The sequence below is a fragment of the Pinus tabuliformis genome, chromosome 8, assembly GCF_031772625.1.
Source record: "Pinus tabuliformis cultivar Carrire ecotype Pingquan chromosome 8, CPIR1, whole genome shotgun sequence".
Classification (NCBI taxonomy): domain Eukaryota; kingdom Viridiplantae; phylum Streptophyta; class Pinopsida; order Pinales; family Pinaceae; genus Pinus; species Pinus tabuliformis.
In genome coordinates, this window is record NC_142294.1 from 868,426,663 (window position 1) to 868,452,202 (window position 25,540).

The 25,540-nt window shown below is 39.0% G+C and overlaps 1 protein-coding gene across 1 annotated transcript in view; it reads left to right on the top strand.

Moving 5' to 3' along the window:
• The first annotated feature begins 1,886 nt into the window (after positions 1-1,886).
• Positions 1,887-25,540, top strand: part of LOC149238317 (DNA-directed RNA polymerases II and V subunit 8A-like) — a 42,973-nt gene continuing 19,319 nt past the window's right edge. Inside the window, exons 1-2 of the mRNA XM_089366952.1 lie at positions 1,887-2,140; positions 2,340-2,497. Of these exons, the coding sequence (XP_089223078.1) occupies positions 2,068-2,140; positions 2,340-2,497 (231 nt within the window). The 5' untranslated portion in view covers positions 1,887-2,067. The remainder of the gene's footprint in view (positions 2,141-2,339; positions 2,498-25,540) is intronic.

Genomic DNA, 25,540 nt, shown 5'->3' on the forward strand with positions numbered 1-25,540 from the left:
TGAAAGATAACCCTTCGCTTTTTTGCTTTTGATGCGTTTCTGGGATTTTTGCTGTGCTGCATCCTATGCCACTGCCTGGAGGATTTGTTTTGCGTTGGTCTGCCGCACCTCCCCTCAGCCTCAGATTGAGAGTGATGGTAGACTCAGGTAAAATTTTGTAGACCATAAGAGGTTTGTAGTCTTGGAGTACTCTGCCTCCAAAGATCAAAACCTGTGATCCTGTAGGATAACCAGTATGCTGGAAGATGTTGTGCTTCAGATATTGTACAGTTTTGGTACCTGCACCCAAGCCAGATGTGTCCTCCCAGAAGGGGTTTTAATAAAAACTTGAAAGGGAAGAGGGTTTACCAGTGATTCAGGTTCTGGTTCTGTCTGAGTGAAAATTTGCCCATTCTCCTTAGATTCGCCGCACAACTTTGTATTCCCAGTGCTTTTCTTCGGGGACTGAAAACACCAAGAATGGGTGAGATCTGGTTCTGGCTGAGTTGCACCGGTTGCTTTGTTGGGCAGATACCAGAATGGAGGTCGGGGAGAGCCCAAGGTCACCCCATTCGCCACTTTGTCCATCAATCCCTCTTTTCCTTTGGCCTTGGGCCTGTTCAGATCCGCCAGATCCACGCCGGTGTTGACAGCAATCCTCCCTCTCGCTTGACTGAGCCTCCCCTTACCTTTGTCCCTGGGCCTGGTCTGAGCTGCCGTGCCCTCTCCTGCTTTCGCTGTAGCCGAAACCCTAGCTCTTGCAAAGGCCCTCTCGAGCCCCAGTTCGTTCATTCCATATTTGGCTTTGGGAGGCTGCGTTGCGGTCATGGAAACCTGGTGCGATCTGGCCAAATCTACACGCAGGGTCGAGCCGAGCTTGGCACCATGGAAGAACGGCAAAGGCGCAGGGCAACCAACAACAAATGAGGTGCCATATTTGGGAACTTCAATGCGTTCTACAACACAAGCAATGGATGCCATCCTTCAGATTTTCTCCCGTCGATCAATGTCTCCCCTTGTGACTTATTTTATATATATATATATATATATAATTAATTAATTAATTAATTAATTAATTAATTAATTCATACGTTAATTTCTTTTATAATTATTAAACTGCTAAATATTTCAATTTATGGTTTTTTTTTTTTAATAGAAATTTAATATATTCAATTTGTATAATTTTTTATGTGGTTATGGGTTGCTTTTTAAAAGGATTTATATTTTCATATCTACTTTTTGTAAGGTTTATATGTTCTTCCAACTATTTCATAACACTTCATAAAGTTTTCAGTGCATTGCATTAAGTATTTTAATTTATGTTTAAGAAAAAAGTTAGTTTCATTAAGTATTTTAATTTATGTTTTTTAAAAAGAATGTTACTTGCAACACTATAAAAAAACTGATACACTGCTTTATTATATATTTATATATAAATAATTAATTTATATATTTATATATAAATAATTAATTTATATATTGTTTTTTATAAATATTAATAATAATTTACAATAAAATCATATATTTTTTTTAAAGTTGGTGAAATTATATTTTATAATTTTTTTTTTTTTTTTGTTAATTATCAATAATAATTTAGAATAAAATTATTATTAATTTTACTTTATTTTATTTTTAAAATTTGGTAAGACTACATTTTCATCATATATCACTATGATCAAGATAAATTTCGAACCAATAACTTTATATCAAAAAAATATCTTAAAAACCCCACCCAACCCAATTTTTATAAAATTTTACTCTTAATGCTCTAAAATATATCATTGATGCTGCATGTTTAGTAATTTCGTTAGTATATATATTTGTTGCTAAATGGTGGTAGTTACTGTGTTGTTTCAAAAGATAACGGCACCCTTCTCTAAATAATATTATTAATGTTGTTATTTAGCACGTCCGGAGGTGCCAGACGTCTCGCCGATATCGACGACAATACGGTAGAAGGTGCCAGAAGTCTCGGTGAAATTAACGACCATATATGAAGTTGCATGCGACGGATTAGGTTCTGTTCTCTGGAAATCTTGTTTGTGAACGGTTTTTTCTCTCGCAGGGGTTTTCAGCGATTTGTCCAAGATGGTTGAGGTTTTGTTCGAGGATATTTTCACAGTGACAGCGATTGACCCAAACGGGAAGAAATTTGATAAAGGTAACTTGACAAATTTTTGGGTGTATATTACTAGTTTCAACAAATTTGACAGAACTGCAAGTATATTGCCACTGAAGCTTGCCCAAGCTGTCCATTATATTCTTGAAAGATACATTTTTAATTCTTTGAAATATGTTTTGTTGCCTCTGTCCTGTAACTTGATGTTGCCAGTTAACATTCCCTTTAATTTTATTTGCAGTCTCTCGAATCGAAGCTCATAGCGAGCAGTTTGACATGCACATGATTCTAGATGTGAATATTGAGGTATATCCTGTTTCTGTGGGAGATAAGTTTACCATTGCCTTGGCCCCAACTCTAAATCTGGACGGTACACCAGACACTGGTTACTTTGTTCAAGTAAGTAATGCACTTTATAGAACCTTCTTGCAGCATTTATGGTCTTTTAATGTATATAGAATCATTTATTAATTTTTCTCACAATTGATAGATCCTGGTTGATTGTTACTGATTCCCATGGTTCACACGATCGTACACGTGCAGAACTTGAAATCCAGAAAAATCCCTAGAATTTTTTCTAGTATAAATTCTTTCATTTGACTGAAACCCATTTAAATATACATTATGATCAGTGATCACCAGTATAAACTGATTGCAATACACAAAAGGTTAAAAACAATAATCGACCAATTCTCCATGATGGGTTTAATAATGAACGCAAAATAATAGAGGTATATTTAATGGCAATAACTGTTGCAGCTATCATGATAATATCGGCAATATTGTGTTATATTGCAAGTTTTTCAGTCGGCCAAATATTGGAATATATTCAAAAATAATATCTTGCAGATATTTCCAACATTTTGTACTATTTTTCGTATATTTCCCTGTGAATAATTTTATTGTTTTTAAATCTCCCCATATTTTATGGTATTTCCAGTATTTTCCTGATTTTGCTGATGAACTATATTCTGGCTTCTCAGTTATATATTTTTAACGCTATGGATGGAACATTGGTAAAAATTAAACATTCCATGACTGTGGGATCAATAACCTCCCTACCATAGCCACTTGCCCAATACAACTCCACTAAGCTGCACGGTGCTAATAATATATCAACCACTAGTATTTTGTGTGTTGTGTAGCCCTGGTATCCTCAAATTTTCCTACAAATAAGTCTATGGGTGGTGACCTGGTTAGGGGAAAGATTTAAATGCCAACTTTAGAGGAAGGGTTCTGTGTATCTTTCGGAAAATGTGGTGATAGCTCGAAGGTATAGGGAATGAGTGGTATAAATGTGGTGATAGTTCACAGGTATAGGGAAATTTTTTTATTACTTAGGAGATAGGGAAGATTAACACACAAATCATGAAATGGTTAGAGGATGGGAGCTTTCATTAAAAGCATCTTATTGCTTTTGATTCAAAATCTTCTTTTGATTGTGAAACTGCCAATGCAGTAACCTTGAGATTAGATGTTTATTTGCTAGTATCTCCCTTGAAAATCACATCCAAATAGTTTTTCATGAGACTTTGGGTGGTGTGTTACTTTCTTGAACCTAGTGATAGCAGATTTATCATAGATCTTCTCAATAAATGGATAACTAGGTTCTTAACACAACTATTTAGTGGAAGCAAAATATTACATAAACAATGTCAATCACATGTGACACATACAAATTCTTCCCAATCAAACTAGTTGTTTGTTAAATCAAAATCTAATTGGCTCTCATCTTGGGATAATGGCCCAATTGAGAAATTTAGAGTTACAAAATACCCTAGATTTGATCCAATTGATTAGGCCCTATATTTGTCCTTGACCTCCTTAATCTTCTATGTTGCACGTTGCACCCCTACACCATCCTCGGACCCAACACATGAGAAGGGAAGTCCTTCACTCATCATTAAGATGAATGGAATTCCTTCACTTATCATTGAGATGTCTTTCTCCTCTGCTTATTTTTTTCTTTCATAACCTTACATTGAGTTAAATATATAACCCTAATTTCCAAAGTGATTGATGGCCATTTACTCGTACTTGAACAAGTGTCCTAAGGAGGCTTTGGGTGACTTCTGCATGCCTAGACACTTAGGCCTATGCAAAAGTACCTGCTCAAGCTACAAATGTCAACACTCCCTCTTAGTGAGGGAGGTACTTTTGTCACCTAGAATTGGCTTTGATCTTGGAACTGCATTCGTTGTCATAGCTATTCCCTTTGAACTAGAAGCCTTAACTACCACTTGGGAATCATCCTTGAAGACTTGCTCCATTTGGAGTTGTTCTTGGAAGCCTTCTACTCCTAAACATATTGTAAAGTTCTCTCATACCAAGAGACCTTCTTAACATACTTTGATGGATTTGCAGATTGCTCATCCTCACCTGAACTTGAAGGTTGACTCCTTTTGGTGTTGAAATATGTGACTAGGTTCGTTCTTCATAATGGCATATGCAATCATGATTTTATGTATTTGATGTAAAGAGAAATAAAATTATTATTGTCATTATTGAGGCATGGGTTTCATGCTCAAGGTTATTGGATTTAGAGGTCAAGCACCCATTGAGTGCCTTTAGGGCTTGTCTTTGAGTCAAGAAGTCATAAGAGTCATTGTCATGTATGGAAGACCCTTTTGGGCATGTTACATATTGTAAAGAAAATTTATTTGAGTCAAAATTAGAATCAAATACCGTCTAAGACCTTTTCAACCTGCAAGTGAAGAGAAGGAGCCCTAAATCAACGAAGAAGAAAATGATTGTAATGAAGAAGAATTTGATTTGGGAATTGTTTTGGGCCATCATTGTCACACATGCGAAGGCGGACTAGGGCACATCAAGGTGCAACAAGTTCAGATTGCAGTTGTCAAAGGGAGCCGAGTTTTGGGTCAAAAGAAGTCTCCCTTGCAAGTCAAATTGATAAAGAGAAGATGTCATCTCAAGCGAAGGAAAGTGGACAAAATCACCATAATTCTCTCCCACGTGCCATCTAGGGTTTTTGTTGTAGGGGCCGAAAATTGTTGGTCTAAATTGCAGTCCAAGGTTGCAGGTTCGAAGTTTAGAAATTGCAACAACTACAAGGCAAGGTTGACTTTGTTTGACTTGGCAAGAAGAGGAAAGGTTTGACGTGGTCTCGGAGTAGTCTTGGTCAAGGGTCATAGGTCTTGGAATTCATCATTTGAAGTTCTATATGAAGAGAAGAGTTCTTGCTGGCTTTCTTCTCAAGAGGAGAGGTTTTGGCCCTACTTGATAGCCTATATCTTATGTCCTCTTTTCTCATTGTTCTTTATGGTTTCGTCGTTGTTTGATCATAATAAAATAATAATAATTAGTGAAAGAAGAAGCTAATCAAGTTAAGTTTAGAATACATCACAAGCAGTTATCAAATAAGGGAAATCACCTAATTTGTTGCCTCTAGATTTCTCAACATGGTATCAGAGCTAAGGTGACAACACAAGGCAGAAGGACCATCAAAAGGAATACCATGAAAGGTCAAGATATCAAAGAGGAAATTGAACCATCAAAGGGACACCTAAGGGCCGAACAATCTAAGGAGCATCAAGGAGGACCTTTCATCACATCACAACTAAAGGAGAAGAAAACCTCAAAGACTTTACTTTCAAGAAGGACCCTACCTCCAAAGGACTATACATTAGAACCATATTGAAGTTTCCATATTATACACTTCTACTTCCCAGGGAAGCAAGAAGCGTTTCCATCATCATCAACTTCATTAAGGTGATCTCCCTCCCATTGAAGTAAGAATCACATCTAAAGCATATTTGATGACATCTCTAAATGAAGAAGTATTGTCATCTTTTAGGAAGCTATCATCATCAACTATCATCAAAATCAAGAAAGGCATCAAGGTGAAGATATCATCATCAGGGAGCATCTTCACTTGACAAGTAAGTATATTTACATCTATGTCTGAATCTACTATCAAAATGAATTCATTTTTCAAGGACAACAACAAATTGGTTAGGTCATCACATTATTGTGCATGGAAGAAGAGGACAAATTTAATCCTCATAGAAAGTGAAGTCATTGGACAAGTTAAGCGGTCAATCATTAAACCACCAAAAGAATAAGCTCAAGCTCTAGAGAAATATATGAAGGGGGAAATAAGGCCTCAAAGAATACCTATATATAATCAATCAAGGATTCCCTCATCCCTTATGTGTCAAAGTTGGAAGATTCAAAAGAAATCTATGATAAGTTGGTAGAATTGTTCTTCATAAGAACTGTAGGAGAAGTGATATCTTTGAGAACTGAGCTATACAAAATGAAGGTATCAAAAGATGAAGGAATAACCTCACATCTTATGAGGGTGTCACAAATAAGAGACAACAAAAAGAGTTGGGGGAAATAATGTTTGACAAATAGATGACCACTGTTGACAAAGAGATGACCACTGTGCTCAATGCACTACATGATGAATGGGGCAACTTTGTATCGAGAATCTATTGAAAGAAGGAAGCCACCCCATTTAGTGAACTTTGGTCATTATGTAAAATTGAAGAAACTAGGTTGAAGTTAAAAAGCGATGTGAGATCAAATGAACAAGTTCAAGCATTTGCTGCCATGGCTAGGAGAAAAGGAAAATTTAGAAAGTTTGTTCCTCAAAAAAAGAAGATTGATATGTCAAAGATACAATGTTATGGATGTCAGGAATATGGGCATTTCAAGTGAGATTGTCCTAAACTCAAGGACAACAAGAAAAGAAAAAAAGTAATGAAGCCCATATCACCAAAGAAGTAGAAGAACCTGATGAGAAGAAATCCAAGAAGGAAGCAATATATCTTCACTATTAAGGTCTCTCAGCCTTCAGGTACTTAAGAATTAGGAGGTGAAAATACCTCTACCATGGTTAAAGATTGTAGTCAAGGTGAGAAGCATTGTAAGTATGATTGGATGCATCATATTAGAAGATGGCATCATAGTAAGCATACGATTGAAGTTGATAAGAACTCATGACATCATTATTAAAGCTTGAAAGGATAGTTGAAGTAGAAGTCTACATGGTTGTAGTAGTCATTAGGATAGAAATAAAGTAGCTCATGGTATCCTCATTGAAAGCATGACAAGGCAACCGAAGAAGTAGCATATATGGTTGGAAGAATGTCATCTAGCATAATAGAAATCTAAGAAATCATCATGCATCATCGGCATTAGAAAGGAGCATTTGTAGGATGATGGTCATCGAGATCCTTTACTAGAACCTTAATGAGAAGGTTCACTTGGAACTTTGGAAGAAGCAAATGTATTGCTAATAGTCTATGGTCCACCTTCTAAGGGATCCACTATTAAGGTATGATGACATAGCAGTGTAGCATGTCAAGATGGTTGAAGTACTTTCGAGCAAGGAAATGAAGCTTTGGAGTTTCTCGCTCCTTGTTCTTTTTCACTGCTTTGCTTCTTGCCATTGCTTGAATAGGATGGCCCTTTAGCTTATACAAGTTCCCCTCTCCAACTCTAATGATGTGGCCCTCGTCAAATTTAGATCCCATGGGTTTGATCATTGTCTGATCATTGTAAATGCTACACAAACCCATTCTTCTCTATCATAGAGACTGAGAGAACTCCACCTGAGTTTTGGCACCCATAGCATGCCCTTACTTCCAACTTGCCTCCTAACTCATGCTGGATTATCACCATTTCAACTCCCTTCATTGAATGTTTGGTATCAACAACAAACTCCACATGCAACTTTGAGTCCCACTTTGGCAGGCTATCATATGACTCCTGTGCTCCTTTCCTTGTGGCCTCTGTGCTAAGTCCCTCTAGGATCCATAATAAAACTATTGGTTCATAGATGTGCAAAGATCTTCCTTGTGGACTTTTCTTTGTCCTTTGAAACACTCAAGCTATCAAATGACTCTTGTGCTCCTTTCCTTGTGGCCTCTGTGCTAAGTCCTTTTAGGACCCATAAGAAAACTGTTGGTATTAGATATGCAAAGATCTTCCTTGTGGATTTTTCTTGGTCCTTTGAGACACACACAAAATATCTATTTCTAAACCCTTCACTGGTAAAGTCTCCTTCTCTCCCTTTGTCGGCTGACCTTAACAAATTACTCTGCACCTTTTTGTGGTTGTTGTTTGGCCTGCTGCAAACTAGTCATACCTATGACTTTGCATCGACTTGGTGCTTATGCTTATGGCCTTAGCCTAGTTTGTCTGTCAGCCTACACCTCACAATCTGCGTGTCTCTTAGCTGTGCGAGCTCCCCACGTTATTGTACCTACTCTCTAACTAATTTTAGGATCTTCTAGTAATCCCATGTTGTTGAACTTGACTTCGTGGCTATCTCTACCTTGATGACCTTGCTCATGGCTTGTCGGTGACTGTTCATGGCCTCGACCTAATTGTATCCCCTATAGATTATTCTCGGCGGTATCCTTTGTCGGTTGTGCTTGGATCCCATTGTTGTACCATGTTAACTTGTTGTTGGCTTGACCTAGTACACTTTTGTGGTGATTTGGTTGCATGCTCTGCAACACACGCAACCTAACTTACATTTTTGTCTCTTTTGTAGCTCACACTCAATCACACTCAAACATTGTTTATTGAATCCTATGGGTCCTTCTAGCCACTGATATTTGCGATTGGATTTTTGTTGATCCATGTGTTGAAAATGTAGTGATTGCCATTGAAGACCACGAATTAGTCTTTATCTCACATGAGTGCGAATTCATGAGATACTACTTCTGTTATGATGAGTTAATTTCCAATTTACTTGATTGATCATCAAGTTTGCATGCATAGTGTTGGAGCTTCAATTTTTTGGAGTCTTCTTCACTTAGAATACAGGATGAGGTGGCGGTGATAAGTTTAGAGAGAATGAGTTAAGGAATTCAATGTTGATTGGAGAGAGAACGAGTTGTGTTCTTAGTTAACTCACAATCACAACTAAAGGAAACTCGTGACACTAGTTGAACTACTATTTGAACTTGGCCTCCTAGCATGCATTGAATTCTACTAGGTAAAGAAGGACGAAGGCACAAGATAAATAATCTTTTTTTGTATGGAATGTGTATCATTGAGGAGCAAGAGTGCACATAGATTTAGGAGAATAAGTGCACAAGGATTGTGGAGCAAGGGGATCAGGATTTGTAGAGCAGGTTGAGACTATTTCAAGTAGAGAACAATGAATGCAGGGTCAAGATCAAGAGCAAGACTGAGGGCTTCTTCTTAGGGGCTTAGAGAAGTGATCATGGTAGGCCAAGATCAATTGTAGAGCTGAGAATAGTGAGGAGAAGCCTAGCACTTTCATAGAGATGAATTGATGGCTATAGTAGCAATGTGAATTGTACTAGATCCAGTTTCTCAAAGAACAATCAATAGAAGAATACAACAAAGAAATTCGGTTTTCCCTTTTGGGTTTCCTGGGTAAAACAAGTGTGCCAATTTTTGTGTACATGTGTTTTTATCTCGATTATTTTCCGTTACATATGACATGTTAAAAAACTTTGTATCTTGGTGAAAGTTAAACTTCGTTTCAGTTTTTAGTTGCCTTGTTTTTAGTAAATTCATCTAGTAGTTATAGAATTTCAAGAAAATGAACATGGTATTAGAGCCACACTTTGTATAAAAACCAACACTAGTCTTTTTTCCAGTCAGTAGGCTTGCACTAGAGTTTTGAAGAGCAGTATTTGGATAACAGTATCTTGTTCCAAGGACCAGGGGTAGATCATTGTTTAGAGGGAGATTTTGCTCATGGAGAAAGTAGATATCAGTAGTGTTGGAAGATAATGGCATGCTAGATTTTGTGAGGAACCCACAAATTGCTCCCATAGATGCCCAATAGTTGATCCAGCGTAACAAGAATGACACCAAGGCTAGGAGGATCATTCTTGAGGGGGTAAAATACCACATTATTCTTATCTCCATGGGAAGACGATGGAAAACGAGATGTGGAAAGTCATCTTGGATTTGTATTAGGGATTTATTGATGCTAGGAAGCTTGCATTGAATGACAAGCTAAGGAATATCTGGATGAGCAAAGGAGAACCCATCATTACGTACCTTTCCAAGTTCATTCAGGTTCGGGATGAACTAGTTGGAGTGGGCGAGACTATAGCAGAAAAAGACCTTGTGAGTCTTGCACTATTGGGACTTCATAAGTCTTAGGAGAATTTCCATGATGCAGCTTGTGGTAGAGAGAATATTCCTAACTGGGAAAGGCTGTGGGGAGACTACGTCCAAGAAGAAATTTGGAGGGGGATGAGAGCTTGAGTTTCAATTTTCAACAAAGATAGAGCACGAGGAGAACTTTCCTTGGAAGGCAAAGGCAACAAAGCCAAGGGCAAGAAGGGCCAACGAAAGGCCAGTTCCAGTTAGAAGGGTGAGAAGAACAAGAAAGATTTGAGCAAGATCAAATGCTTCCATTGCGACCAGTCTGGGCACCATGCCACCAAGTGTCCTAACTATATGCTTGCCTATATGGTGCAATGTTAATATTTAGTTAACAATGGTATGTTCTATGCTTAGCATAATTACTTCAATGTACTTTAAACAACCCAATGACAATTTTCAAATTAGTTTCCAATAGTAATCCATTAAGCATAAATCACGTTGACAGTAATTGTAGATTGAACATAAAATAAAATGTAGAAGACAATCTAAGACAAGAGGACACCAGATTTGGTGGATGCAAAGGAAAAACCCCAATGTGGGGAAAACCCTTTGATCAATTCTTGTCAAAATAACCCTAACAAATTTGTAGTCAAACTCAACCCTAACTAGAAATTCAAAGATGGTCAATGCAACAACAAAACTTCTACTTTGAAGCTCGGTCAAAGGAAGTCAAACTCGGTCTCTTGAAGTTGTTGATTTTAGTGAACAACAATCATAAAATCTTACGGTCAAACTTGGTCAACTTGAAGCCAACCTTGTGGTCAAATAGGCCTGCAGTCAATGTAGGTCAAACAACCCAAAAAATCTCAGTTTTTGTTCCAACTAATGAGGCTTGGTTAAACAGAGTCAAACCCTCCAAAATTGTAGTCAAACTTGGTCAAACAATACTTGGTCAACATTGGTCAAACTTCAGTCAACTCCTGAACTTTTTGGCCTTGTACTTTAGTGTGGGCATAAATTCAAAAACACACTTTTGCTTGTCCAAATTAGATGATCTTTAGATCAATTTTGGTCCTCTCGAAAAGATGAATTCAATGCAACATCATCTCCATCAAATGAGTAGTCCAAAGTGGATTTTTCCCTAGTTTCCAATTTTAACACTCCCTCTCAACTAGGGAGATTTCCGCTTGCCAATCCATCCATCATCATCGATCGTCATGCCATCCTATCGTCATGTACTTTATCTCATGTCATCTTTGCTCTGTTGAACACTGATATGAATAATAAAGAAGAATTGATTGAGAGTGAATCACAAGACCTTACCACTCTCCACTTGACAAAAGTCAGTCCAGAGGTGAAACCTCAATCAAACTTGATCCAAGATCAATTTGTTGAACACCATGCATCCTAGACATAGGGAGTACGACAGTACACGATGCGTCCATCAATGGTGTTGTGGTGCCTATCCACTTTTCCCAACTCAATGGCAAGATGAGAGGTACTTCCCATGAGCCCTGAACTATATGGGTAGGATGTAAGTTGGGGCATCAACAGGAGGCGAACTGCTCATCCTGCTCATATGCCATAGGAGAAGGTGAACCACTCATCCTTTGCATATGTCAATCATAGGGGAAGGTGAACCACTCACCCTGTACTCAACGCACCAATAGGGGAAGGTGAACAACTCACCCTGTACTCAATGCACCAACAGGGGAAGGTGAATTACTCACCTATGGTCGGTCATGGCTCCAAGAAGTACCCCAAGCCCCCAAGAGCTCCCAGAGCTCAATGTCCAACTCAAGTGGGACCCTTATGGGAGGGTCTTTCCATGACTCAAGTCTTTCTCGGAAGAATAAGAATTTGACCTTCACTAAAGGCTTTGTGAGGATGTTTGCGACCTGCTCATCATTCCTAATGTGTTTGAGCCTTGTTACTCCTTGTCGTACCATATCCCAGATAGAGTGGTACCTGATATCAATGTGCTTGGAGCAGTCGTGGAAAACATGATTTTCGAAAGGTGAATCCCACTTTGGTTTTCGTAGAAGATCACAGTGGTATCCAACATTTTTTCAAATATCTCACTAAAGAGCTTCCTCAACCAAACAACTTTATTACAAGCCATACTTGCTGCAATGTATTCAGCCTTAACGGTGCTTAGAACAATCGATTTTTGCTTCCTGATCATCCAAGAAATTGAAGCAAACCCCAATGAGAAGCAACATCTAGATGTGCTTTTTCGTTCCACCACACTGCTAGCCGAGGCAACATCAATATATCCATGTAGCATCAAATTCCTGGTATTGTCTTAGTCCATAGTTGATTGTGCCATGGAGATATCTCAAGAGATTCTTAACAACAATCTAATGTGGGTGATGAGGCTCGACCATAAGTTGAATCGACATATTCACAATGAAGCATATGTCCAGACGAGAGTTTACCAAGAACATTAGGGCTCCCACAAATTGTCTATATTCACAAGGGTTTGCTAATTCGGGCCCAACAACACTTCCACATAGCTTCTTGAAGTTGAGTTCCATCAGAGTAGAAACAAAGTTGCAATCCACCATCCCACATCTCTCAAGCAACTTCACAATGTATTTTCCTTGAGAAACGAAAATCTCACCTGAGGTTTGCTAGACCTTCGGGCCTAGGAAGTAGTGCATTAGTCCTAGGTCCTTCATCTTGAACTCAGAAGCCAACTCCCTCTTGCATTGATAATGAGAGGGTCTGCACTTGTCAAAAAAAGATAGGACCAAAATGAGAGGCATGTGCTTTACAACTTTTAAGTACAGGTTAGGATCAACATCCTGCCTTGTAAATCCTAGCTTCATAAAATAACTATCAATATTCTCATACCAAGCCATAGGGGCTTGATTCAACCCATAGGGGGCTTTCTTCAATTTGTATACATGTGTCCTTTGATCTTGTACTTCAAACCCCTCAGGTTTTTTCAAGTAGATTTCCTCCTTAAGCAAGCCATGCAAGAAAGCAATTTTAACATCCATTTGATGTAGGCTCCATCCTTGAGAGGTAGTGAGAGGAATAAAAGATCAGATAGTGGTATATCGGGAAACCAGTGCAAATAACTCATCATAGTCCACTCCTTCCTTTTGAGAGAAGCCTTGAGAAACGGACTTGGCCTTATATTTTTCAGCACTCTCGTTAGCTCGATGATTTATTTTGTAAATCCATTTAGAGGTGAACACGGACATGTCCTTGGGTCTAGGCACCACATCCCATACATCATTCTTCATGATAGATTTGTATTCCTCATTCATCACATCCTTCCAAACTTGTTTCTTTTCTCTTTAGGCACATGAAAATATGCGGGACAACCAAATAGTCTAAAATGAGAAACATCAGGTTTCATACTAGTGAAAACTTCTTCCGGTGTCTTGAAATCTAGTGTTTGATGCAGGATCCTATTTTGAACATACACGATAGTGTTGACAACTTCTCCCCATTAGAACTTTGGTAGACCTTGATCATGGAAAATGGCACGGGTGGTTTCGATGATTGTTCGATTTTTCCTTTCAACAAATCCGTTTTTCTCAGGAGTGTATGGGACAATTGTCTCCCTCTTAGTGCCAACCTCTTTGCAAAATTCATTGAATTTGTTTCATTCATATTCGGTTCCATTGTCAGTCCTCAATATTTTGATCTTCTTCCCTGTTTGATTTTCCACCAAGGCTTTGAAACAACGAAACCATTTGACCACTTCATCCTTTTTCTTCAAGAAATAGATCCACGTTTTGCAAGAGAAGTCATCCACAAAAATTGCATATTATAAGTAATTATAATTATAATTAATAATAAACTAGCTTAGATCCATCTTAACTCCGGGTTTATTATGTGCAGAGAGGGATCAAATCTCTTGAGATGCAAATCTCTTTTAGAGTGAAAAGAGATTTGATTCCTCTTGACGCTTGGTAGATCCGGAGTTTAATATGGATCTAGGCTGGTTGTATATTAGGATGTCATCAAAAAGACAAGGACAAAATGACTTTAAAAGGGTTGAAAGATGTGGTCCATGAGACTCTAGAATGTGGATGGTGCATTCCGAAGGAAATAGGTCAAACATTTTGACTCGTCAAATTACACAAATAAAAATAGAAATTATTATTATTATTCTTGTTGTTGTTGTTTTAATTATTAATTAAAACATTTTGAGTGGGTCAAATTACAAAATAAATAAATAAACAAGTAAAATTAAATGAGTAATTATAATTATAATTAATAATAAATAAGGCTAGATCCATCTTAACTCTGGATCTATTAAGTGCAGAGAGGAATCAAATCCCTTGCGGTGCAAATCTCTTTGAGTGAAAAGAGATTTGATCCCTCTTGACGCTTGGTAGATTCAGAGTCAAGATGGATCTAGGCTGGTTGTATATTAGGATGTCATCAAAAAAGATAAGGACAAAATGACTTAAAAAGGGTTGAAAGATGTGGTTCATGAGACTCTGGAATGTGGATGGTGCATTGCAAAGGCAATAGGGCATCACCAAGAGCTCATAATGGCTTTTGTGAGTGTGAAAAGTAGTTTTGGGAATATTGGTCTCCTTTGTTCGAATTCCATGACAGTAGGATTAGAGATTGAGTTTGGTAAAAGATTGAGGCCTTTAAGTTCATTATGAAAATCATTAATGATTGGAAACTCATGTATAAATCCTTAAAGTCCATGCTGATAGGACTTGGTATCCGAAACCATTCAACACCCAAAACAATGTCACAACCAGCTATTTTTATAGCAAACACATGGGATTTCAAAGAATAATCACTAATTTGAAGACCTACATTTTCAAATTGACCCCCATATTTTAATCATGATTTGGAAGGTGTTCACTATGTTGGTTTTAAGTTATAACAATGCGTCTTTTTGTCTACTTGATTGTGAATAAATTTATGGGTGCTATCTTTATCAAGTAGGATAATGCCTTTATGATGCTTGATGTTTCCAATCAATTTAAGGGCTTGGGGAGAATAAATACTAGTAAAATAATGTAAGGAGATTTGGGGTTCCACAACTTGTTGATCATCCGAAAGTTGTTGTCAACTAGTGGTGGTAGAGGATGATGAGAGATATAATCAATGTCATTTTTTTGAAATGGCTATAATGTTAAATTATGGTATGTTCTATGCTTAAAGCAGTTTACTTCCTTTCTTCTTATTAGCCACAGATTAGCAATCACATATACATTAATTAAACTGTAGATAGAACATTAAATGATCAACAAAAAACAAGCCAAGACAAAAGACACAAGATGTGGCGACTAGTTAGGGACAAACCCCAATGTAGGGAAACCCTTTGATCAAATCTTCGTTTATCTTCAATAGTTCAGCGGAGAGAAATAGTACAAAATCAGAATTCTGTAATTTTATATCTATTATCAGTAACAATAAACCCTAGATCAACAAAGTCAAACTTGGTCAAACGAGTTGAAATTGACCTCCAATATGCTTGGTCAATTTTTGGTCAACTAGCCCTCGAATAGCCTAAAGAAACAACCCTTGAACAACCCCAAAAACACAGTCAAACTATTGTTGATTGAAGTCAACCTGCTGCCGAAAACTAGGGCAGTCAACGTTGGTCAAACTAGAGGTTAGATTGCCTCGGTTTCTGTGCCAAAATTTGTGGCTTGCCTACGAGAGGCAACCACACCAAAACTACACGCTTGTTGAGTTAACGCTTGTTCAACGCAGGTCAAAGATGCCTTCTGCTACCTCAATCAAACTCGGTCAACGCAATCAACAATTTCTGCGTCCTTTTTCAGCGTGCGTCTTCTTGCTTCCCACGTTTGAGAGATCCTCTTCCTTGTGTATACCCAATCATACAAGGAGAGAGGGAGAAGAATGAGAGATGATGAGATGAATTGAAATGAATCAACCTCACTTGTATTTATATGATTTGTGCCACACATTTAGTTGTTGGCCGACCTGAACAATTTGTCAAGTAATTACAAATAAATTCATATCTCCATAAATACTTGTCGAAATTGGATGATCTTTAGATCAATCCTACACCTCTCGACAAGAGGAATCTAGGAAAAATATCAGTTGCCATAAATGAGGTGACCTACATGGAGTTTGGCCCTAGTTTCCACTTTTAACACTCCCTCTCAACTAGGGAGAACTCCATCTACAATTCGTCTGACTGTCGCTACGATCCTAGCCATTAAATGCACTGACCTTCACTGCTTGGCCCTGCTCTGCTCGAACTATGAAGAAGGAGAAATGATCAAGGATGTATCATCCTCCACTGACCCAAAGTCAGTTTGAGAGTGTGTCATACCACTTTCACCGATCCCAAATCATTATCATTCATCCTAGATCAATGGAGGTCATCCTAGCATAGGGAGTACGGTAGATACAACGATGCGTCCATCGATAGTACTACTAATGGTCCCTAACCCCATTTCTCTACTCATTGATCAGATGAGAGGTACTTCCCATGAGTCCCAGGCCTGCATGGGTAGAATGTCTCGACAAGAGAACTAATCATCCTGTCCACAGGTGAATGAATCGTCTTGTCCAACAATCGCCACAAGAGAACTAATCATCCCGACCTACAGGAGAACTAATCATCCTGTTCCACAGTCACCACAGAGAACTAATCATCCTGGCCCATAGGAGAACTAATCATCCTGGCCCACAAGAGAACTAATCATCCTGGCCCACAGGAGAACTAATCATCCTGGTCCACAGGAGAACTAATCATCCTGTCCTACAGTTGCCACTGGGTGTCACAGGGGAAGGTTGAACCTTTCACCTTGTACATAGTGCACCACCAGGGGATGGTGAGTTGCCTTGTGGTCGCATGTTGCTCCAAGATCCAAGAAGTACCTTGCGCCTGCTAGAGCTCCCAGAGCTCAATACATCAATACTCGACCCTCATAAGAGGGTCTTTGAATGACACCAAGTCGTTCTCGGAAAGTCAAGAATTTGACCTTTCTCAGGGGCTTCGTCAAAATGTCGGCGACCTGTTCATCTGTACCGATATGTTGGAGCCTTATTGCTCCCCGCTGCACCATATCCCGAATATAGGGGTACCTGATATTGATATGCTTGGAGAAATCATGAAATAGGGGATCCTCTGATAAACGAATCCCACTTTGGTTGTCACACAGGATCATGGTGGTATCCAATGTAAATCCAAACAGCTCGCTGGAGAGCTTTCGCAACTAGACCGCCTCACAAGAGGCCATAATAGCAACAATATACTCTGCCTTGGCGTGCTCAAAGCCACCAACTTCTGCTTCCTGCTCATCCAGGATATCGAGGCAGATCCCAAAGAGAAACAACACTTGGAAGTGCTCTTTTGGTCTACCACACTGCTTGCCAAATCAACATCGGTATATCCATGTAGTCTCACATCTCCGGTAATGTATATCAACCCATGAGTGATTGTGCCACAAAGATATCTCAACAGATTCTTGGCACCAATCCAATGTGAGTGGTGATGCTCAACCATATTTTGACTCAATGTGTTGATTGCAAAACATATATCCGGACGAGAGTTCACCAAGAACATCAATGCTCCGATGAGTTGACAATACTCGGTAGCATTTCATAAAACGGGTCCGGTAGGAATATCGCTTAACTTCTTGAAGTCAAGCTCCATCGGGGTAGTCACGGGCTTGCAGTCCAACATATCGAATCTCTCCAATATCTTCACCACATATTTTCCTTGAGATAAGAAAATCTCCCTTGGCTTCTGCCAGACTTCTAGTCCTAGGAAATAGTGCATCAATCCCAGGTCCTTCATTTCAAATTTAGAAGCCAACTCCCTCTTAGAATGAGAGGGTCTGCACCTATTATAAAGAGGTCGTCAATGTACAACACTAGTATGACAAGATTGTCATCTTCAACCTTAAAGTAAAGGTTAGGGTCGGCTTCACTCCTAGTGAATCCTAGCTTCGTCAAGTAGCTATCGATCCCTCTCATACCATGCTCGGGGTGCTTGCTTCAGCCAATAGAGGGCCTTCTTCAACTTGCACACATGAGTTTCTTGATCATGAATCTCAAATCCTTCGGGTTGCTCCACATAGACCTCCTCTTTGATCGAACCATGCAAGAACGCGGTCTTGACATCCATCTGATATAGGTTACATGCTTGCGAAGCAGCAAGGGCAATGATCGAGCGGATGGTGGTATATTGGGCAACAGGTGAAAATATCTCGTCATAGTCTATACGTTCCTTTTGAGAGAAGCCACGAGCGACAAAACGAGCCTTGTGCTTTTTCGCACTTCCATCAACTGCATGCTTTATCTTGTAAAGCCATTTCGAAGTGACAACTGCTTTGTCCTGGGGTCTGGGGACCACATCCCAGACATCATTTTTCATGGTGGACTCATATTCCTCAGTCATAGCATCCTTCCATACTTGATGCTTGATAGCTTCTACGAATGACGAAGGTTCATTTTAGATGATCGTGCTCATGATGGTCAAGTATCCCTAATACTTGGTCGGCTTCTTACTTTCTCGAAAGGTTCCCCTTGGTGCAACGTGCCCTTCAGCATCATCAAGTGTCCCCCTAAGCCATGAAGGCCTCTTCCTAGAAGAGGAAGGCTCTTGCGGAGGGGGATCAATAGGATCCATAGGTTCTTCCACATCGGGCATCGTCTCATCTTCCTTTTCCTTTGGTTCCCTGGGGCCAGCTTCTTTAGATCCCCTTTGAGTAGGAAGATTGTCAACTTTGCTAAGAGCCATATTTTCGTCAAAGGTGACATCATGGCTAATCTCGATTTCCCTTTGACCAACCACATAGATTCTATAACCCTTAGTGTTTTCGCTATAGCCCACGAAGATTCCTTTCTTTCCAGATGCACCCAATTTATTCCTCTTCTCCTTCGGCACATGAAAATATATCGGACTTCCAAAATTTCTAAAATGAGATACGTCAGGTTTCTTACTAGTGAACATCTCTTCGTGAGCCTTGGAATCCAATGCTTTATGAGGGCATCGGTTTTGCACATATGCGGTGGTGTTCTCAGCTTCAACCCATAGAAACTTCAAAAGTCTTTGATCGTGAAGCATAGCATGGACAACTTCCACAATCGTACAATTCTTTCTTTCTGCCACACCATTATTCTCAGGAGTATATGGTGTTGTAGTCTCCCTCTTAATGCCATCCTCTTTGCAAAAGTCATAAAACTCATTGGATTCATACTCAGTCCCATTATCACTCTTTAAGATCTTGATCTTCTTTTCGGTTTGATTCTCGATCCAGGCTTTGAAGTGAAAAAACCAAGTGAACACTTCATCCTTCTTTTTCAAGAAGTATATCCAAGTCTTGCGAGAATAATCATATGTAAAAGCGAGGTAATATAAATATCCTCCCAAAGAGTTGACAGGCATCATACTAGATATGTCTGAGTGAACCAATTGCAATATATCGGAGGTCTTGCTTTGGCTTGAGGGGAATGGTCCCCTTTTGAGCTTTCCTTTGGCACATCCAGGACATACACCTTCTTGCTCTACTCGGAACTCGGGCATCCCTGTCACCATTTGTCTTTAATTGGGTAGAGCTTTATAATGAAGGTGAGCAAACCTCTGATGCCATAGTTCGGATTGAAGTGATGTGTAACAAGACATGACACCCAGCGGACTTCCTCCGACCTAATATAATGAATCGACTCGAAACCCAAGAGTGAAAGCTTCCTTAAAATTCTTTTTCCATACATGTACCTTGCCATCGATGAAGGTTACCTTGTAGCTTTTGTCCTCCATTGCCGAAACAAACAACAGGTTCTTTTTGAGATCAGGTACATATAGGACTTCTTGCAAATGAATTGTATTACCTTGATTCAATTGAAGAGTGACATTCCCTACGCCTTTCACGGGATATTTTGCATTGTCCCCGAGAACAATTTCCAGGTTGGTCTCCTTTTTTATGAGATTGGAGAGGGCTTCTTTGTAACCAGCGAAGTGCCTTGTGGCACCACTATCAATAAGCCAATTTCCCAGCGAATCCGGGGAACACTAGTAGAGAGCGCTGTTGGTAGACGATATTCATCTTGCTTATTGTTGACAACATTAGATTAATACTTGGAGTTTCTTGCCTTCTTGAAGGGTTGTCCTCTTCCTTGATTTCCGACATTTCTTTTACCTCTGCCATTGGACCTGCCATTCCTTTGATTGCCTTGAGAGTGGTTTTGGTCATCATCATGATGTGAGTCCCTTTTATTAGGGCACTCCCTCGCATAATGGCCCATTTTGTTGCAATTGTAACATCAACCTTTTCTTCCACCCTTTAGTCCAGCCTTTCATTTGGATTTAGCCCCATAATTGTTTCTTCTTTTAGCATGAGAAGAAAAGGTAGAGGGATGGCCTTTAAGTGCGGGCATTTCTTGCTCTTCCATCCTTGTCTCTTCTTGAATACATCTAGCGATCAATTCCTCAAATCTTGGGATGACATTATTGTTGAGAAGAGTAGTCCTGAATATATGCCATTCAGGTGGCAATCCTCCAAGAGTTGTGATAGTCATTTCCCTATCAGGAACTACTTCCTTGATAGATAGGAGATCATTCTTGATCTCGGTGATCCTTAAGAAATATGCTTGCATACTCTCATCTTTTCCCTTCTTAATTTCCTTCAGCTTATTTCTAAGGGACAGAACTTGATTTGCATCATTAACTTTAAATAAACTCACTAGTCTATCGTAGATTTCCTTGGAGGTTGTCAACTCGGAAACATAGGCCACCAGGCGCTTGTCGATAGAGTCCCGGATGATCTTCCTTGCTTTGACTTTTCCCTTGGACTTGCTTTTGGCAGCAGCGGATGCATTTGATGAAGGCACAACAATATTGCCTCTCACATGGTCCAACACTTCCTGATCTTCTAAAGTCAGATCGAGAGACATCTTCCATTCGTGATAGTTAAAAGACTTCTCATGGAGCTTGTCTTTGGCAGGGAAGAGTGCTGAGGACCCCATGAAGTTTTTACTTTTTAGGATAGCCTTGCCAACCTTCTCTTCAGTGATTGCTCTTGCTTGGGCTTTGTCTTCACCTCAGCTTCGATACCATGTTAAATTATGGTATGTTCTATGCTTAGAGCAGTTTACTTCTTTTCTTCTTATTAGCCACAGATTAACAATCACATATAAATTAAGTAAAGTGCAGATAGAACATTAAACGATCAACAAGCCAAGACAAGAGACACAAGATGTGGCGGCTAGCCAGGGACAAACCCTAATGCGGGGAAACCCTTTGATCAAATCTTCTTTTATCTTCAATAGTTCAACAGAGATAAATAGTACGAAATCAGAATTCTGTAATTTTATATCCCTAGCATCAAATCGTAGATCAACAAAGTCAAACTTGGTCAAACAAGTTGAAATTGACCTCCAATATGCTTGGTCAATTTTTGGTCAACTAGCCCTCGAACAGCCTGAAGAAACAACCCTTGAACAACCCAAAAACACAGTCAAACTGCTGTTGACTAAAGTCAACTTGTTGCCGAAAACTAGGGTAGTCAATGCTGGTCAAACCAGAGGTCAAATTGCCTCGGTTTTTGCGCCAAAATGGCTAGGAGAGGCAGCCACACCAAAATCGCACCCTTGATGAGTCAACGCTTGGTCAACGCAGGTCAAAGATGCCTTTTGCTGCCTCAATCAAACTCGGTCAACACAATCAACAATTTCTGTGTCCTGTTTCCTTTGTCCTTTTTCAGCTCACGTCTTCTTGCTTCCCACGCGTGAGAGATCCTCTTCCTTGTGTATACCCAATCATACAAGGAGAGAGAGAAGAATGAGAGATGATGAGATGAGTTGAAATGAATCAACCTCACTTGTATTTATGTGATTTGTGCCACACATTTAGTTGTTTGCTGACCTTGACAATTTGTCAAGTAATTACAAATAAATTCATATCTTCATAAATACTTGTCGAAATTTGATGATCTTTAGATCAATCCTACACCTCTCAACAAGAGGAATCTAGGAAAAATACCATCTTCCATAAATGAGGTGACCCACATGGAGTTTGGCTCTAGTTGCCAATTTTAACATATAAAGAGGTTTTGCTTCTTATGTTTGTATCGAAGAAAATATTTTCCATCCCAATTGTAGCAGACACCCTTAGTTGATGTCTTTCCATTTCAGAATAAGTGAATTTGTGAATCTTTAGAAGAGGGGAGGGAGTGGTGGGCTAGGGTCTGGGAATGAAAGATGGTATTTTTTTGAGGGAATTGACAACCTTTTGGGCTTCCTTGGCTTGATGAGTGGCTTCAAGGTGAGTGGTAGGGAAAGCCATCAAGACTTGGGCATAGAGCTCTTCCTTCAAACCACAAATAAAGCATTTATTGAAGGAAGGTGTTGGACATGGCTTTGATACAGAAAGCAAGGTTCTCAAAAAAAGAGACGTAGTCTATTTTCTTCCATCCTAATCGTTTAAGATTGGTTCATGGCCTAAGTATATGGTGTGGGGCTCAAATTGTCCATAGAGATCTACTACGTATTGAGTCCAAGCAATATAAACTTTGTGGGAATTAATTTAATGCAACAAGAGCCTCAGTGTTGCACTTGATGATTACAATGATATATAATATCCTTTAAGAGCTCTTTTACACAAATTTCATAGGTTATCCTTATTGAAAAAAGAGTGAAGATATTGGGCAAGTGATATGTAGTCCCAATTTTGTCTTAGTGAAAAGTCGTGGGTTATAGGTCCAAAGTTCCAAAACCTTTCAAGTATCCTACACAATGCTTTTGCATAAATTTCATAGGGCATCAGTATTGAAAAGGGAGAGAAGATTTTGGGCAAGTGATATACAGTCCCAATTTTGTCTTAGTGAAAATTTGCTGGCAGGTGATATACAATCCCAACTTTGTCTTAGTGAAAATTTGTAGGCAATAGGTCCAAACCCTTATGTGTATCCTACATAACCTTTGTGGGAATTCATTTAATACAACAAGAGCCTTAGTATTGCACTTGATAATTACAATGATATATAACAACGATTAAGAGTTCTTTTACACAAATTTCATAGGTTATCCTTATTGAAAAAAAAGTGAAGATATTGGGCAAGTGATATGCAGTCTCAATTTTGTCTTAGTGAAAATTTGTGGGTTATAGGCCCAAAGTTCCAAACTCTTTCAAGTATCCTACACAATGATTTTGCACAAATTTCATAGGGTATCCCTATTGAAAAGGGAGGGAAGATTTTGGGCAAGTGATATATAGTGCCAATTTTGTCTTGGTGAAAATTTGTGCGCAATAGGTCCAAACCCTTTCATGTATCCTACATTTAGCTTGCATACGACAACACAAGTGAAGTGCTCCAATCTTAGGGCACACATGTCATGATCAAAGGTGATGTTGTACACTATAAGCTCCAATATGGTATAGCTACTCAATGAGTGTCCACACCTCTCCATCCCAAGTCCACATGAATTCCATTGATTCTCCTAAGCTATGTACCCTAATGGTTCGATTTCCCTTGGAAGAACACTATTACATTATGTGCATCTCTAAACCAACTTTAAGTACCCAATTAAGAGCCTAAGCTACCCAATGCTATGTAGGGCTTGATGCCTACCTCTAGGATGCACAACATGTCTCCTCCTATGGAAGGTGTTCTCCAAGCAAGTGGGCATCACCATGTTTCCATATTGAATTGTGTCCACCAATCAATCAAGAGAACTCCAATGCCTTAGGGAAGAATGTTGAGCAAGCACCCACTCGAGGTCAAGCAATCATTGAGAAAGCCATCATCTTCCAAGCACCACTCCATCTCAAACCATTTAGGAGATGAATATCCATGTATCCAAAAACTTTGAAGAATCCCCAATCATGATGTAAATTCTTTCAAATAGCTTGAAAGTGAACACGTTACGAGGGAAGTGTTTACACCAACACTTGTCAAATCCTTGGCAAATCCACCAATTTCGCCACCTAGAAATTTGTACCTAATGCAATTCTTGAATTAACCACTATTAGTTTGTCATACATGCTAACAAAACATCTCAATCATCTAAAGAATGGTGATCTTATGTGATTATGAGGGAACATAACCCTAGATAAAAAATAACATGCCAAACTCTATCATCCTCCATGTCAACATCATTGGTCAAGATCAATGGGCACCACGTCATGAGTTGTCTAAGATATCTTGGAGAAATCATATCTGCAAACAAGGCCAAAACAAGTGGATCACATCCTATCAAAGTCACAATGATAGAGATCTAAAGTGTTAGCTCCTTGATGCTAGAATACAAAGCTTTTGGTAGAGGTAACAAAACATGCAAGACCATTAATAGCCCCTTAACATGAGAATCCCTCTCATGTACTTCAAATCCTTAGGCAATCGAAGCACTAACAACTAGGTCAACTCCCTAATCCCAAAAGAATTTTGAATCAAGAATAACATCATGGAAAACCCCTTTATCATAAAGAATCCATTCTCATGTACTTCAAGTCCTTAGGCAATCGAAACACTAACAACTAGGTCAACTCCCTCATCCCAAAAGAATTTTGAATCAAGAATAACATCATGGAAAACCCCTTTATCATAAAGAATCCATGGCAATTTTATTTTATATGAGAGACTCCATCAACCCATACCTTGTACTCTACTCCCATCATCGACAAATCTAGAGTTAATCTCAATACTATCCTCAATCAAGTTATCACATGTTTTCTTTGGTGGATGATTGGAAGTCATAGAAATGGAAGAAACCGATGCAACATGACTAGCATATCTCTTGGGAGGTACACTTGCTCTCGCTAAAGATTAGGGCACTCCTACATGCTCATATGCATTCCATAATTTCTAGGTAAGGCATCTCAACTTCCAACAAGCTAGAGTAGTAGACGAGAGCATATCCACTTCTAATCTCACCTTAATTCCCTTTGAATCTTACACATATCAAGTCTTTTAATTTTATTGATCTTGAGTTTCTAACTCTCGAACAACATCCTCATTCTAATCACTGAATAACAATCCTAAGAACTAGAAGATCTCACATCGCTAATGAATATCACTTCTTTGCTGAACATAATGTTCCATTGTGTTGAAATATCAATCTTGGAAGCTATAAAAGCATCATTGGATACATGAACACAAATATTCCATCAAGACATCCATAATGGGTTCCAAACATGTGGCATGTGATTGGGCATGCTTTGCATATGCCTACATAAAGCCAAGTTATTCTTTAGCCTCCCATTGAAATGCACAAGTGAGATTGGATTGGGATCAAGTAGTTGGTGAGGCCACTTTATCTCTCACCCTCTAGCCAAAGTCATTAGCCTAGCTAAATTGCAATCTACCTTTTGTGACACTAAAAGAAGATTTTTCTTCAACCCAAGAACTACAAAACGTTATGCAAACACATAATTGTATGATATTTCAAAGGAAATGGAGCCAACCCCCT